Source organism: Gobius niger, assembly GCF_951799975.1.
Source record: "Gobius niger genome assembly, chromosome: 20".
In the NCBI taxonomy this organism is placed as follows: domain Eukaryota; kingdom Metazoa; phylum Chordata; class Actinopteri; order Gobiiformes; family Gobiidae; genus Gobius; species Gobius niger.
The window spans coordinates 24,557,255-24,574,466 of NC_136871.1; the positions used below are offsets into that span (position 1 = coordinate 24,557,255).

General features: G+C 41.4%; 2 protein-coding genes across 2 annotated transcripts in view; one reads left to right on the plus strand and one right to left on the minus strand.

Annotated features, from left to right (window-relative positions):
* Positions 1-769: 769 nt before the first annotated feature.
* On the plus strand, positions 770-8,138 carry LOC306979640 (uncharacterized protein; the record flags this gene model as incomplete). Its single annotated transcript, XM_079578673.1, has 3 exons — positions 770-1,042; positions 1,800-2,527; positions 8,073-8,138. Exons 1-3 carry the CDS (start codon positions 898-900, stop codon positions 8,136-8,138), a joined length of 939 nt encoding a protein of 312 aa, XP_079434799.1. The 5' UTR covers positions 770-897.
* A 5,775-nt stretch (positions 8,139-13,913) lies between these two features.
* Positions 13,914-17,212, minus strand: part of trim62.1 (tripartite motif containing 62, tandem duplicate 1) — a 50,925-nt gene continuing 47,626 nt past the window's right edge. Inside the window, exon 6 of the mRNA XM_079579525.1 lies at positions 13,914-14,731. Coding sequence (XP_079435651.1) covers positions 14,181-14,731 — 551 coding nt within the window. The 3' untranslated portion in view covers positions 13,914-14,180. The remainder of the gene's footprint in view (positions 14,732-17,212) is intronic.

Consider the following 17,212-nt stretch of genomic DNA (forward strand, 5'->3'; position numbering starts at 1 on the left):
GCGCATGCATGAAGGCAATTCGGACCGAAGTGACACCTTTTTGAGAGAAAGTGCAGGATTTTAGAGGCAGTTGTGGTGAACAGGTCTGGGCTCATTCTACACCTTACGACATTGTTGGAACATTTTGGGGGAGGAAATGAGATCATTTTACCATTTTTAAACTCTGTATAGTCCCTTTAAGCTTTCTCTCAAACAGGAGTGATCTGGACATGTTTATAATGTATCATATGTAATTGATTTTAATGTATAAGTCTAGAGTTTGCGTAGTCATGTTGACAGTGGAGATTTGCTCCGCTTGGACCAGTTCAGGGTCCAGCCGTAGTGTCAACAAAACATATTGATTTGTAAACTTGGCTTGCAGATATTATTGAACTAGAGAGGAATTTTAAGTTAAAGTATATTACATTATTGCACATAGCTCAGTTGTAGACATAGTGGACGCGGTTGTTTATTGTGCAATAAGTTGAGAGGTTAAGAAGGCAGAGTTACTTGGCTTTGCAGCTGTGGAATCCTGCACACGCAATTAGAAATGTTGCAACATTGGTAAAGAAAAAGTAGCGAACCTTCTCCTCCAACCCTTTTACTTGCATACTGTGTTAATATTTGACCCATATACAGATTTTCTGCATAAAAGTTGGATGTACCTTTTGGTTTTGCTAGTCAAATGAAATGTAAATACATAATTGCGTCAGGTTGTGTTATTGACAGCAGCACATCTTGTAACTCTCTCCTGCAAAACAAGACCAGACTTGAGACAATAAGAGTTTAGAGTCAAATCACTTTCGCCTTTGTTTTTACAGATTCCTGAGCTGCTGCCGTGCCTTGAGGGCCCCGAGCCCATAGCTGAACCAGTTTTTCGGCTTGTCTCCATGTGCCTCTGGTGCTGCGGCGAAAGTCATGGAGGGCGTGTTGGAGGAAGCCATGATGCTGAGCGTGTGTAAAGCGGCCTGTTCTCTGCCCTTCCTGCGCTCGGTGTCCGTCTACAGCCCCGTGAGCTTCTGCTGCTGCTGCCTGCTGGTCTTCACCGACGTCCTTTTGGCAGGTGAGAGGAGGGCTCGACCATCTCACTGTGATGAGACGGATGGAAAATGCTGACAAAAACTGACTCACTTTAATTGTGTGTGTGTGAGAAGCTCCATGAAGTGCACCTCATAGCTTCTTCTTTAACACAGGGATGCGCCATCAAAACTTCAATGTATGAGAGGCTCCGTGGCTAGTATTTACTCACGGATATTACATTACTGTTGTGTAACTGGGCAGTAAAATACAATAATTGCTCAGAACTGCAACGATATTGAAAGGCATGACATAAGTTATCATAGGATTATCCATGTTTCTCTCTTTCTTATACTGACTTTGACTTGACTCGTACTTACTGGCAGTTTTCGACACTTAGGGGCCGCACATTATCTAGCGCTGGATGCAACAAAATGGACTCTTTTTAGGACACACGCATTTATATCATCCTCAGTTGAACCACAGCACAGACTGTAAAACAAGAATGGACTGAGGGAGTGATGCTTCTCCCACAGCGTTCTGCATGGGCTAGCTGAAGCTCGTTCATGCTAGCAGTCAGACAGCGTTTTAGAGCCAGCTCCATCATTTAGAATAGGGCAAAAATACAAAAAACACATGGCGATCAGAATGACAACACTGTGATCGATAAAAACGTTTCTGTGGAAAGTCACTTCTGGAGCCAGCCACCATTTCCTTACGGTTACAGGAAGTAGCAAGCCACTAGTTTGTTCTTAATCATACACTCTCTGGACTCGACTAAATATCACCTTTTTTTCCCACAGTTTTCCTCAGTGTCTTGCTGATCTTGGATCGCTGGCAGATCGAGGCGCCCTCTACTGGCGACGCCATAGCTCTACGGTCCCTGATCTTCATCTCCCACACGTACGCCTCTGTCTTCCTCCTCACTTTGCCGGCTGTTATCGTAGACACGTTCATTCAGCTTCAACAACAGCAAGCTGCCCACGACCCCCAAACGACCAATCCGATCGACGCGACCAAAAGTGCGGACGAAACAGAGCAGAAGCCATTTTCGGGACACCATGTCATTGCATACCTCTGTTGCTTGTCTCTGTGGACAATCGGGACTCTTAATATCCGGTGGAGATGGAAACTAGAGGAGGTCTGGACGGCTGCGTGTTTGTACTCCACTGACTCTCTATTAACCTGTTTGCCCAACATTTACAGCCCCATGATGAGGTTTCTGCACCCGTGTTGGGTTGTGGCCTCATTTTTTATTGCCTCCGCCGTTGTCCTAAGCGTTTGCCTTTTATGCAGAAAAACGTCCATATTGCAACCCAATAGCTCGGACGTCGACGCTGTGTCGTTTCAAAACTGCTGCAAGGTCCAAGTGTTTGCCAGAAGGGACGTGAAAGTCTCCGCTGCGTGCGCAAAGCCGGAAAAAAACGATAACATGAGCGAGAAAGTTATCCCTTTGACATTAACAGAGGAAAGACAATCAGAAGGGCCTCAAAGTGGAAATGGTCGGGTGTTTCCCTGCCCCGGGGCGGACGTAATGATAGGGGTCGTGTGCGTGCTCGCCGTGTTAGTGCTTCCCCTCAATCTCAGCGTGAATGTTCATCTCATCTGCTCAGTGGAAAAAACACTACAGTGGGGTATGAAGTGTTTTGGGTTGTTGAAAAGTGTTGTGCCTCATCATGCCATGGACATGATTTAAACTTCAGAGATGTTTTAGATTTTGACCCTCGGGCAATTTCATACCAAGATGCCTTTCTTGATGTTGGACAAAGACGGTCTAATCTTCTCCAAAGTTGTCAGAGTCAAGCCAGTCAAGTTTTTTTGCCTTTCTGTACAGTGTCTGTAACTTTGTATCATCCCCTCAACCTCCAATGATAAATGGATTAAAGGAAATATACCTGATTTTACAAAGAAACAGGGTCACTCAAATTTCTAATTGCTATTTTCTGGTCTAAACTCATTTCAAACTTTCCTAATGCGTTTACAACATCAAAATTCATCGCAGGGACTGAGTTTAAACCAGGCTTCACAACTTTCTGGGAGGAAAACTGTCACTTCACCGTAAAAAAAAACGCCTTCTTGCCTGACATTTTATGACTGTTTAAAAGGCTTTTTGGATAAATGTCTGCTTTTACCATATACTAAAGGACAAAACAAAATTTATTCCAATACAGAAAATTTCAAAAATCAAGGACAGCTCCTTTAAAGCAGTACTAAGTAACGTGTTTACCTTACTAAATCCTTTTCGTAGTCCCTGTGGGGGTGATACAAGTGTTTATGGGATGATTGGAGGGTCTTTCGTCTCCCCCTGGTGTCTCTGGCCAGAAAACCATGTTTGCAACTTGACTGCCACCGGTCTGGAGCCACCAATACACACTAATGGAATCACGAAGAAGAAGCTAACATGCTAACGGGCAAAGCTAACTGCGGGCAAACGTCACTTTAAACAGTATTTACAGCCAAGTTTGAGTGAAAAAAAAATATTTCCATTGTATAATTGGATGCACAGTAACCCTCTCTCTCTTCGCCTTTCCTGTCAGCGTAGTATTTACTCTCCAAGACAATAAAAAAGTTAAAAAATCGTAACTTGCTACTACACCTGCAGTTGCGCTTATGGCCTCTAGGGGGAAGAGTTACTTAGTACTGCTTTAAGCATCAAAGGCGGGGAATAGTACCGACTTCCATTTACTACGTGGAAAACAGGCATTCTCAGTCAATCAGGATAATGCACAGCAATGTCCAGTGAATCGATGCGGCCGGAGAGTTGTTGAAGATGGCGAACAGTATCATGCATTGTCATTTTCCCTCTCCACAGGGCCATGCATGTGGACATTTCCAAAAGAGAGATGGAGTGGCTGGCCAGGCTAACAAAGCACACTTTTTTTTTTTGACATCATGAAATTGTACAGTAGATATTGTCGGATCAACTTACCACGCACTGAACTTCAGTCATCAATCAGAAGATAATACAGCAGTTTTAGCTGAATGAAAAGAGGCAGGTCACGGATGTGATTGTGAGACATCAGTATATGTATTACCTCTGACACTGCAGTGAGCCCATGGCAGCAGCTCAGCCTGTCAGCGCCGGTCTGTATCAGTGTGAATAGGCGGTAATATGTGGAAACAGCTGAAGGTGCTGAGCAGGCAGGCCCTGACGTGCTGCTTCAAAAGACTCACATTGAAACAGCGCACACCCCTGTTTGAATTTGTCGACCCACAATGGATCTACTGAGCAAACACATTGTGCAATAAGGTTGATCGTGTTTGGAAGTGGAATTCTCCCTTGTTTTGTTTCTATGTTTTCAATTGATGTGCAAACTACTCAATAGGTTTCTCAGTTACAAAATGTGTTTCACATGATTGTGCCTTACAAAAGCTTGCATCAGAGTTCACACTTCAGTCTGAACAGTGGATGTCAAGCTACAGTGCACATTCTATTACGACACACACAGTAAATCATGGGGCTTTTCTCTTTTGTTGCCGTAGTTACAAATTGTTGTCAATTGTAGAGAAAAGGTAAATACTTCATACAACAATGATAACACATTTACAAAGCATTCCTTATCATGTGATGATAATTTATAAGCACAAATAGCGATGGATGTTGTTACTTAAATATCTTTAGACTCTATGAAACATGTAGCCCCTTTTCCTAACTCTCGCCTGACACAGGAATTGTGTTTCTATGGCAACACATACACCATCTCTTAAGGTGCTTTGCAGCATTAATTACATGGAATAGGAACTAAACAGTGATAATGGGGAAATGTGTTTTTTTCCCCCAGCCCTTTTTGTAAATCATTACCAAAATATATCAATCACGTTTCCTGGTACATCTCAGGTTTTCATTTCAAACAACTATGAAGTACAATAACAGATAAAGCATTGCTCTCGGGGACTTGAAACCAGTCGATTTGTGCCTTATATGTAAAATAAAGTTGCTATGTTTTCCAGGAGTGTGTACCTTTATTAATCTTACAATTTAGCAGATAGCTGAAAATACTTGACTTTTCTCTTGCTTTAAAAAAAAAAAAAAAAAAGGGTTTCCAGCCCCAGGATTACTCAGCATGTCACTTCAGGTCAGGTTGGGTTAAGTGTCTTGCCCAAGGACACTTCCAGAAAGCCAAGAAGGACGCTACAAAACCTTTACCCCTAAAGCCTATCGCTCTATTATATGGTGCCGGCCAAATGTGATATCACGTTATAGGCCTATTCAGGGGCAAAATATGAGCTTGATGGTATTGGATTTTCTAAGCAAAAAAAAAAAAAAAAAATGACACTGGCGCACATCTTTATCTACAGTGATGAGTTTGCTGTATAAAGTTCTGGAAGTCAAAAAAGAAACAATAAACTTATAATAATAAACTTAGCTTTGCATGTAAAATGTGTTAAAAATAAGTACAAATGCATGTGAACACTAGAGGGCGCGCCTGTACAGCGTCTCCGCCTGGTTGACGCTCAGGAGAAAAGTCAAGTCTGAAGAGGTCAAAGCTTCTGAAGCGTGTGATATTGCGTCACGGGTAACTGGAGAAGGACGAAGGAGGGTAGCAAAAGTTTACCTTCACCCCAGCTCACCTTTGATGCGACAGTTTCAAAGAGAAGTGCGAGTAATGACAGTTACAACAGCAACTCGAGACAGGATCAAAATGGGGAAGTCGATATGGAGCCACAATGTAACGCATTTTTTTTGTTATTGCTTTGGTACATTTGATGCTTTACACATTTAAAAACGATAAAAATGTATCATCAGGACAGACAAATGTAGCACTTTTGAGATGTGTGCCGTGAGAGGAAACATTTTTCATTTTGCAGATTTAAAACAATAATGTAAGTGCACTGGAGTGTTTCCTCCTGTGTTGCCCTGTGTCTTCTAAACGAGTTTGTGTGTGCCCTCAGTCACGCAAAACGACCAAAGATGTTGTTAGCATTTGGCCTCTCCCACGGTGGCCTGTTCCTTTAAATCAGGGGTGTCCAAAGTGCGGCCCGGGGGCCAAATGCGGCCCTCAGACCAATTTTTGGTGTCCCTCTGCCTTCTTGCTGAATCGGGACACATCATCAGAGATAGTCCTTTTCTAACCAAACGATAACCTTTTACTGTGAGAGAGCTGGCATGAAGGTTTTGAGCAGAAATAAAGGTGTGGGTTTGCGGCACTAACCACCGATCTATGGCCCTTCACCCTGTGTATGCTTCAGTATGCGGGACACCCCTTTGGACACCCCTCCTTTAAATAGTAGATCATTGTGGTTTTTAACCCTTTACAGGGCACTCATTGAAATATTTTGAAATAAATAATTTGTGTTTTGGGGGACATAACACAAGTTTAGTTCTGTTTTAACATTTTTCAAAAAAATTAAATGTTTAAATGTTTGTTTGTCCCCGTAGGATAATTTGTCCTCTGCATTTAACCCATCCTTCGATGCCGCTGGGGCGACCCGTAAGGAGCAGTGGTCGACGGCAGTGCCGCGCCCGGGGACCCATCTCCATGATGTGGAGCCAGGCTGATGGTCAGAATCGCCTGGCTGGAGGATTCACCTATTGCACATGTTTTTAGTGGTAGAGGAAACCGGAGTACCCGGAGGAAACCTACGCAGACACGGGGAGAACATGCAAACTCCACACAGAAAGGCCCCGTCCTGGTGGGAATTGAACCCGGGACCTTCTAGCTGTGAAGCGGAGGCGCTAACCGCTGCACTACCGTGCTGCCCTCATCAGATAATCAATGTGAGCGAAGTTGCCATATTTAGGTGTATGATATATATCATATAAAATATATAAAATATACAAATCTTTCAGGTCTCGGGGGTGCTGGTATTCAGGAAATGTTGTGTTTTGTGATATTGATGTTGGAATGATCACACCTGTCATAGGCAAGAGTTTTTCCAATATTGTTTGCCTAAAAAAATGGACTAGTAGTAACCAACGGCAACATAAAAACATATACAAAAATATTGTAAGTATGAATAATAGGTGCAACGGGCATGTCCAAATATGTAACCAGTTCTAGTGTGACAGTGCAGGGTTTTAGAGGCAGTTGTGGTGAATAGGTCTGGGTTTGTTCTACACCTTAGGACATGGCTGGAACATGTAGGGGGAGAAAAATACTCAATTTTAACATTTTTAAACTCTGTATAGTCCCTTTAAGTGAATGTGGCGTATGATCAAATATGGTGCCTGCCTTTTTCATGTTGTAATTTCACTCATTTCACTACGTCCTCCAAAACCAACACATATATTATCAAAATTATGTACCATGACTTTATCCAGACATGGGTCTTTTTCAGGCTTCAGAGAAAACAGGAAGTTGAGAGCGCAACATTGGGCCGATTGGTCAAACTTGGTCCAACTTTGAACAGTATTTGATCATTTCTATCCCCTGTATTTTGAACTTTTGAGGAGACGGGCCGAATATTCAGTATTACTTTGTATGAATCAGTGAAATAAACCCGTTTTTTAAATGGCTAAAACTCAGGGAAGTCCGTCATGTAGATAGTGCATGATAGTGTAGATTAGAGGAATGCAAGAGGAGAGGCCGTTTTTAATGAATGAAGAGGTTTTGCGGCTGATGACATGAAGGGGAAATGTCCGGGTTGCTTTAGCTTTCCTCAGAGAGACGTCGTTGCTATTCCGAGCACACACACACACACACTTCAGAGCGTACAGCGCCGCATCAGAGCCATAAAAAGAGATGATTTCCCATGTCGTGTGGTGTTAAATATCAGCCCACCCACGAGCTACAGATCTTACATTAAAAGGGGGCTGGCGACAATAGACAAAATGAACTTTTTTGAAACTTGCCATGTCCGTCCAGCTCTGTTTGCTTTACCGTCAGTCATCCTTCCATAGCCTGCATGTACATAATAGAGGGCAGCAGAAAAGGGGGAGAGTTCGGTTTCCTGGCAGTCTTAGACCTTTGGGACAGGACTGACACTGGGAGCACCCTTAGGCCACAGAGGTCCCAAACCCGGGGCTTTTTAGCGAAAGAAAGTATAAATGTTGCGAAAAGCACTACTTAATATGAAAGACTTGACCAGTTCACTTGGATGCCGATGATCTTAACGCTTCCCTTTTTACATTACAGCTCTCGTCTCCGGAGGGCAATGCTGCTATCAGATACAGGGATATCAGAGGACAGGCTTTTAACTGAACACTTCCCCCCGAGGAAACAAGGAACTATTACAGGACAGACTTCTTCTCTTTGGCATAAGGATGTCCATCATGGGTGTAAGTACAGAGGAGAGAGCCCTGACTGAAGCGCCGTGTCCTGTGGGGGTTTGCCCTGAACAGAAGCTACAGCGGCTATAGTTATTTGTTGTAACCATGATGCAACAAGACTCAACTTTACTGAACTGTGGGGAAAGAGGAAGTCTAGGTGTGGTATGGAGGAAATATATAGATCAAATAAAACCTCACCTAAGCCAGAGCATGCATGTGATTTATCTGCAAATGCATTCTGTGTTTGTAAACGGTGTGGTTTGATGCAACAAAGCGCTGAACGCGTCTTCTGGTTGCAAATAAAGTAGGCTATGTTAAAAAGAGCAAAGCAATGCGGGTCTAAAATGGTAGAATGTATTGTTTTGACGAGATAATGCCTCTATTTAAAGGTACACTGCGCAACATTTTGGATTCCCAGCAATACAAGACACGCTCCAAATGACCAGCTCGACACAGAAAAGGCCATCTCATGTTATCTCCATGGAGACGAGCTGGAGACGTCTCACTCCCGGGAAAGTTGGTCAGGTCTGAGGAGAGCTGAGCCACTCACAGTAAACACATTGTATGTTCATTTTTACAGGTATTTTTCAGTGATAGACAATAGTTGTACTAAAATAATAAATGCATGTAGCCTTTTACATTTAATGGGTGAATAGAATAGAATAGAATAGAATAGAATAGAATAGAATAGAATAGAGAAGACGACGAAGAAGAGCTTTACATGAGACAATTATACATTCACTCCGTACTTGGTGGTGTCCATTTTTTCTAGGGCTGCAACTAACGATTATTTTGTAGTCGATTAATCTATCGATTATTTTTACGATTAATCAATTAATCGCTTGGCTTCGAATGGTGTAGGAACATTTTATTTTTCAATTTTTTTATCACATTATACTTATAGCTTAAGTGGCGCTGTTTGAGGATGTGTTGATGGAGAAAACTAAAGGGAAGTGTTTTTTGAAGGCTCTATTAATGAAATTTACAATGAACAAAACAGTACAGACCCTAAATAAATCAAAGTAGGTTTTCATCAAAAATACTACATTTTTTATTTCATATTTGCTCCATTTTAGTCTGTGTGAACCATAAACGATTAATCGATTACTAAAATAGTTGTCGACTATTTCAATAATCGATTAGTCGTTTCAGCCCTATTTTTTTCCTGGGGGACGACTGCACACATCTGTGGCCACTATTCATTCACGCTCACACATCATTCATCCTGGCCTCTTGTACATGTTTTTAGTGGTAGGGGAAACCGGAGTACCTGGCGAAAACCTACGCAGACACGGAGAGAAAGACCCCGTCCAAGTGGGAATCGAACCGGGGACCCTCTAACTGTGCTACTGTCTACTGTACTGTCTACTGTACCGTCTATGGCAATGGTTAGGAAAATTTGTATTTGTATTTATTTATTTAAAAGGGACAATGCATTTACACAAAGTACAGTATACTTAAAATGCAGGATTATAGCTCAAGCTCCATCCATTCTCTCTCTTATTACATCATGTGGCCATTGATCAAAGATGCCCATCAAAAGATGTGTCATGGAAAATTTGTAGCAGAACCCTAATTACATGTGTGTTAACAAAAATGAGTCTAACCTGTCAGTGGAGTAAAACAAAAGAAAAAACTGTAAAGAAAAGGTATTATTGAGGTATACGTTTGTGATGGGACATTTTATTGGATCTGCCTAAATGTGGAAAAGGTCTTTGTGTTTCTGTCACACGTTTCATTTGCAAAACTATGCAGTAAATGTATCGATGCATTGAGTGCTCAACCTCCCCCTTACACGTGCGTCTTGGTGGGTTTTATCTCGACTAAAATGCTTGGTATGAAACTGAGAAGCAGGTATCGACAAGCAGAAGCCAAGCTCTACTTAAGTCACTCTCTGCGAAATGTACGTTCACATTACATCCATGTCCATATCTCACGTTTCTGCCCGAGTACATGATAGGCATTTATTCATTATTTAGGCCACAGTATGAAGAAAATCAATACTGCAGCCACTAATCTCCTTCAGTGTCTCCACAGAATGAGACCGTCAGATGTTTTGACAAACCACACTGGACTTTACAGCTTACCTGGTGCTCTGGCTTTAGGTTCAAGGTCAGCGCATTTTTATGGATGTATCATTCATGTTGAGAGAGTGGCTCGAAAAATGCTCAACTCGGTGAAAGATATCGATGGGTTTGCGAATAAATGAAAATGAATTGACCATCACCATTCAGTTAGTATTTACGTGCTTTGATGCAAGTACCTGTACGTATATAAATATATATATAAAGAAACAAGCCAACACCGATAACTTTATAATTTGTCATTTATTGTACATTAAAACATTTCCCACAAGCCTCCAGCAGCAGGCGCACCAGAGAGAGTCCACACACCACACAACACAATCTTCAGAATCATTAAAAGTGTCAAAGTTAATATTACCTTATCAGTTTATTCACCATGTCCGTCACCAGCCAACAGTAGTTCAGCCCTTCTCTCCTTCGTATCAAGTCTATGGGCAGCACTTCAGCTAAAGTCACACGTTTTTTTTCATATATTTCAACCTGCAGGTGGGCCTTACAAATGCAAACATTCAAATTAAGAAAAACAGGAGAAATACCTTGATATCTTGATTGTCAAACCTGGTCAAATCAAACCATTTTGCATGTGTCAACAGCTGTTACCATCGAAGTTATAGAGAAATAATGTATTTGTCAAATGTCTATGTACCATACCTTAAAGCCATACTGCGTAGCATTTGTTGAGTTACTCTTGTGGTGTAGCAACTAATTTCAAATGTTCTGCACTGTGGCTTTAAACAGTTTTTTTCAATAAAGGTAATTTGTTGATGATTTGCCTCAACGCTGTGTATCATTAGGGCCAATAACAACCACAAGAGGCCAGCAACTAAAGCTTTTTGATTCAGCTATAGATCTATGCTTTTTGAAACTCTTGCAAAATGTGATGCTTTTTGAGTCCAAATAAGTAAAAGAACATCGTATACCCATTCTCTTCTCAACAACTTTGACAAATGTGCAACTTAAAGAGCAGGCGAATTTAAAAAGGCTTTGCTGTAGTGCAGACAGACAATATCTCACTAAATAAGGGCACTGTCCCAATTACTATATTTAACAAAGACATGTTACAAAGCGAGCGGGCAAAGTGGGACTAACACCTGTTCTCTTCTGGAAGTACAATCTTCAAAATGTGCTTTAGGAGCCAGGGGAGATTTATGACACGCAAATTAACAGACCACATTGAGTTACATGTCCAAACATGTGGCTAGAATTTGTCCGGAAGAGACAGAAGCCGCTTAAGAGTGGACTGAGCAAGGTCGCTGGAATGATCGCCGACAACTTTGACCGGAATGGCAAAGAATTAAGTAAGAGCACATGCAGTACATCCAAATCCCCTTAAGTTTTTTATTGCTACTTCCCAAAAACACAAACACAGCCCCACTTATTTAAGCAATAGGATGTTCAGCAAAGAAAAAGTTGGTCACTGGAACATTCATCAAAAACATTTTCAGTAATATCTGGCTTTCAAACCCAAGCTACATGTGTGTACGGATCATTTCAGGATGAACTTGTAGTGTCTGAGGGGATAACAGGGAATATGTGCACGACATTTCACCGGTTTGTAACAGTTTGTGAAAATAAGATCTTTTCAGCCAAATGTCACTTCCAATTTAGAGATATTGAGTGTAATAAAATCAGAATCAATCTTATAACTGTTGTAAATATATTGTAAACAAATGTTTTGTACCACAGTGGTTCTCACCTGGTGGTTTAGGGGACAGACATGGGTCACAGGACCATTTTCAGTGGGTTATGAGCCTTTGCCAAAAATGGCTTTTGACAAATTTTGAAAGTTTTTGAAAAAAAAGAAAAGAAAAATCATCTATTGGAAAACACTGCATTTTGTGATTATATTAAAATGGTGTAACTGAGAAGCTGAAACTAATATAAACGGTTTAAGATTTAGTTTAGTTCTAAATACAATTTTTCTTGGTGTCCCAGTGAGGAAGGAAATACCACAAATAAACCATAAACATGCCTTTCAGTCATGTGACTTTAGGACGCCATTTTGAATACCGTAGTAGAATTATGCAGTACTACAACATGTAACAATATCTCTACTCAGGATATAAATGAAAGACAACTGACTGACAGTGCCATTTTTTTTTATGTACTTGTAATCATTGTTTAAGAAGATAACAGTAAAAACATGGCCCCAGAGACGCACGTTTATGTGAAGAAACCAGTGAGTCAGTGTTTAAGCTGCTCAAAACAATAGCATGCTAACGGTTTGCATTTAGCTTCAACACATGACGACTAATAGTAACAGCATCGGACACAACATGTGACAGAGGTCAGAGCTGAGCTGTTCCTGTAGTATTTCCTCAGTGTTCATAGATGTTTATTGTGTTGAAGCTAGATGCTAACCGTTAGCATGCTAACATCTTGAGCAACTTAAACACTGACTCAGACTTGACAAACTAAAAATCACAGAGAAAGGTTTTCTGTTTCCTCTTTGATGTGTCTTTAGTAAATCTGCTGTAGCTCGATGGACAGTGCTGCTACGTCTGTGCCTTTAAACATAAACTCATGCTGGTTTCTTCACATAAACGAGCGTCTCTGGGGCCGTGTTTTAACTGTTATCTTCTTGAGCAATGATGACGAGTACATAAAAACGCCATGTCAATCAGTTGCTTTACATTTTCATCCTGAGTAGAGATATTGTTACATGTTGTAGTACTGCATAATTTCACTACGGTATTCAAAATGATGCCCGCAACCATTGCTTGATGTCACTGGAAACGCATACACACATGTAGCCAGGGCTAATCACTGTGATGTATCTCATGTGGCTAACAAAACAGAAATATGTTAAACTTAACTCAATAAACCAACTTCTTTCTTCATATATACAAACATGCAGGTCCCCTCTCCACCTCTAGCAGCAATATGAGACATTCTTCACCTCTAAATAAACCGGCAGTGGTCACTAAATTGGGACTATACTATAGTCCTTGTAGTGAATTGTCTATTTCAGGTGCCATGTAAAAGCTAATCATTGCATTTCTTGGGAGGGGGATAAATTGAAGTCTTGGAAAAAAAAGTGCAGACAGTTTTTGACAAGTCTGGGACATATTCTTTTTGCTGGAGAAAAAAAAGTGTCCATGGAAAAGGGGTTGAGTGCCGTCAATCACATTCCACAAACAGCGATAAGCCGACTGTACAGCACGACGAGGGGACAGGAGATTTCAGTTCACAAAGTCAGATACCAGATCCATTTAAGAGAGCGGTGATATCCCTGGGAGTGTGCAAGACTGGCCTGGGACACACTTTTAAATTCAAAGAGGATTTTAACACTTCACAGACCTCACAAGAGTCCAAGAGTCAATGACTCTTTCTACTGGAGAATATGGTACAGGTCAAGTCAGAATGTTAGTTTGGTGAGCTTTGAAGAAACTTGTGATTCTGACAAGACAGCAATGGCAAAGGAGATTATTTATGAGGTATGAAATCTACAGTATTTGAATATTGTGTTTTAGGGGGAAGAGAGAGAAAGACATGAAGGATAAATTGTTATGGCATGGTTACGAGTCTTGCAATTAGCTTTTTTCAATGAACAATTTGCACAGCACTGGTTGTCTTAATGAATGTAGAGGCTCATTGGTGTCATTATTTAGACTAATATTTACCACAATGACCGGGCCTGTACCATATCACCGCAGATGAAATGACTGCTTCTCTCCACATGCTGTATCTGCTCAGTCCAATAGGAAGGGAACAACTCCCAGGTTCGTTTGATTCGAATCACAAAGTAAGAGCACAGGATCGAGAGGCAACATCAAGCACAATTTTAAACACTGAAATCAACAAACGAACACCCAATTACACACTTCTGATGAATTCTGTAAATTTCTCTGTCTGGTCAATCTCCGTATCTTGCCAGTTTTTGACGACCTTTAAAGGCGAACCGTGTTGATTCGAAGCGGCTGCACGTTTTTCCCATTGGCGTGGCTCTGGCCTGGACTAAAGTACGGGAACAGCTTGGCAGGGAATTTCTCGCGGTAGGTATAAAGCCAGGACATATCATCAGCATTATAGAAGATTAGTAGACCTTTTGGGTAGTCCAGGTAGACCCCGACTTTCTCCAGTTTGGACTTGACGTTGAGGCGGGTCCAAGGCTCCGTGCAGGCGCTGTACTGGTTCCCATCATGCATCACGATGCAGTAGAACCCTCGGCTCGGCTGGATTTGGATGCTCCCTTTGCGGCTGACCGTTTCGTTAGCCACCCCGATCATCCACTGGGTCTTCTCTGACACCATGACCTCCCAATAGTGCACGCCCGAAGTGACGCCCTCCGCGCCCAGGACGGACACCTCCACGTCGAAGCGGCGCGGCGAGTCCTGGAGCGGCTGAGGGTGCAGGTTGCCGTAGGCCACGATGGTGCAGTCGTCCGAGAGGATGAGTCTTTGGTGAGCAGTGATGGGGTCCAGAGTCAAGGCGGCTGGCACTGTGGAGACAAAAAAGCACAATGAATTAGGTTTATAGCACTGTTTCAATGTTAAAGTAGCTTTAAAAAAAATCTGAAGAAATGAAGGAAATTTAAGTGTAACCAACAAATTTGATTGAAGGTATTAAGTTGTTTTGTATTGTACCAAACTGGAGTAAACTAGGCCAGCATCTATGATCACCTTTTGAAATAGTATAAATATAAAGGCTGCACAATATAATACAAAATTAGTTATTGCAATACTTAGAGATGCACTGATCCAGTTTTTTTGTTACCAATACAGATACTGGGGTTTGACTATCTGCTGATATCCGATATTTGTGGATACCAAGAAACTTTCTTAAAAGTGTCTTTCTCTGAGTGAACAATTTAATTGACTCTTCTCCATTGTAACATCAATAAAGTCAGATTTTATTGCTGTGTTACAGATCAATTATCAATTATATCTGTTAATAAAAGCTTGGATAAACATTTAACAAGGGTGACTTTTCTACACTAATTATCCTTGGCTATATGACATTCTTTAGGCTACATTAATATAAACAAATCACATGAAGTGATCGGATCATTACAAAAATGTTAGATCAGTTATTTCTTAAAATTATATTATTTATTTTAATAGGCTACTTTAGGTATTTAGGTAGGTAGTTTCTGACCCAGCCTTGATTAGCTTTCGTTAGCATTAGCGGTACCTCCCACTAGCTTTAGCGATCTCCTGGTTCTTACCTTTACAATGACATACAGCATGCCCATATTCACTTAGATTTAGGTGGTAAAAGTTGTGTTCTTAAGGCGTTGAGAGCCAAAACTAGTATCGTTTCAGTATCGGATATTTGTAGCCGATACCTGATATTGTATTTTTTCCAGTATCGGCTCCGATATCCAATGCTCGTATCGGTTTGGTGCATCCTTAGCAATAATACTAGGTAACACAGTATCCATATCACAGCCAATGGCCATGGAAACGCACAATCACTGAGGTTATTTATCGGGCTGACATTTGTAGCAAACAGCTTAGACAAAAACAATGACAACATAAAATGTGTAAAGGTTCAGTGTTTGTTTAGTGTTGGAATTTGATGAATATACAAATTGCTTGCAATTGTTATAATGGAGCATACTGTGCTGCAAAACACTGCAGTAATGATGTTCGTAATATTCATTTGCATGTATAACAATGTGGGGGAAATGATGCGCCCAAGCACCATGAGAAAAGAGTGTCTTTCCAGCTGGACTGACTTATGGTTTAATCTACTCCCATTTGTTCCACCCCTTCAAAACCCAACTGACGGGAGCTACACAAATACTTTGTACATGACAGAAAAAGGGAAAAGAAATGGATGTCCAGACTTTAAAGGGAGAGCACAAGTTAAAAATGAAACCACAACAAACCCATCAATATGTTGTGATTCAGCAGAGACTTTTATCCTGAGGCTGTGCGTCTTTGTGGAGAGACAGGTTCAAGGCTCGCTCTGAACTTTCAAATGCTCAAACTGGAGTAAAGCCGAAATACTGAACAAATAGTTCTCAGGAGCCCCGTTTCATGCATTATTTACCTCAACTTTAAATCAACTTATTATCTGCTGCGTCTCACCACACACATTTCACCACCCAAAATTAAAATCCTAAATCTGGAGATGGGTATAGCTAGGTTTAGCTGTAACTCATAGTGGTGATCCAGTAGTTTAGGCTTTACTGCCCATTTCCTCACGCTGTGAAAGCTGGAGGAAGCCGAGCACAAACAGTTAGCTGCTATCTCAACTCATTCCCAACACACACAAAAAACAGGGCGGATTTTGTCCATCACATCCGCTCTTCAATCTCTACCAGGAAGACAAACAAAGCAAGTGCCAAATGACTGCAGAGACGGGCGAAGGTGGCACCAGGCTCCCGGACATCCGTCAGAAATGTTACACTTTGCCATTTGAAAGCGCAGCGGGAAAAAAGCCGGGACAATAACAAGCTGTACTTTCCAATGTTGTCGCAAACAGATTCGGCAAAGGGCATCTCCTGTGCGCCCAGTGTATTTTTATCAGCCGGGAGCGAGGAGGAAGAAGAGATGTGCGATGAGAGGCGGCGGGCCAGCAGTCAGGACAATGCCACCTCCGCTCAATGACATCCCCCGTGTTGTCTCATTAAAATTTCATAACTTGAGTGGCTCTTTGCGCAGGATGACAAAAGAGGCGGGCATTTATACAGCAGTTATGAGCGGGGAGAGTGTTTGACAATGGAGAGGAGGTGATAGCTATTGCTTGGCTCGTAAAAACTTAGGAAAGGAGAGGCTGGTGCGAATGGGCTAGAGGTCCTGTCATGTTTGATAGAAAATCACTTTAAAAACAACCAAAATAGCCGCCTCTTCTTTTTTTCAAAGGTAATAGCCCAACCTAGGGCCGTCACGATAATTTCAATATCGACTTATCATTCAATAAACAGATAATCGATATATTTTTGGGATTGATCTTTATAGTCTATATATTTATT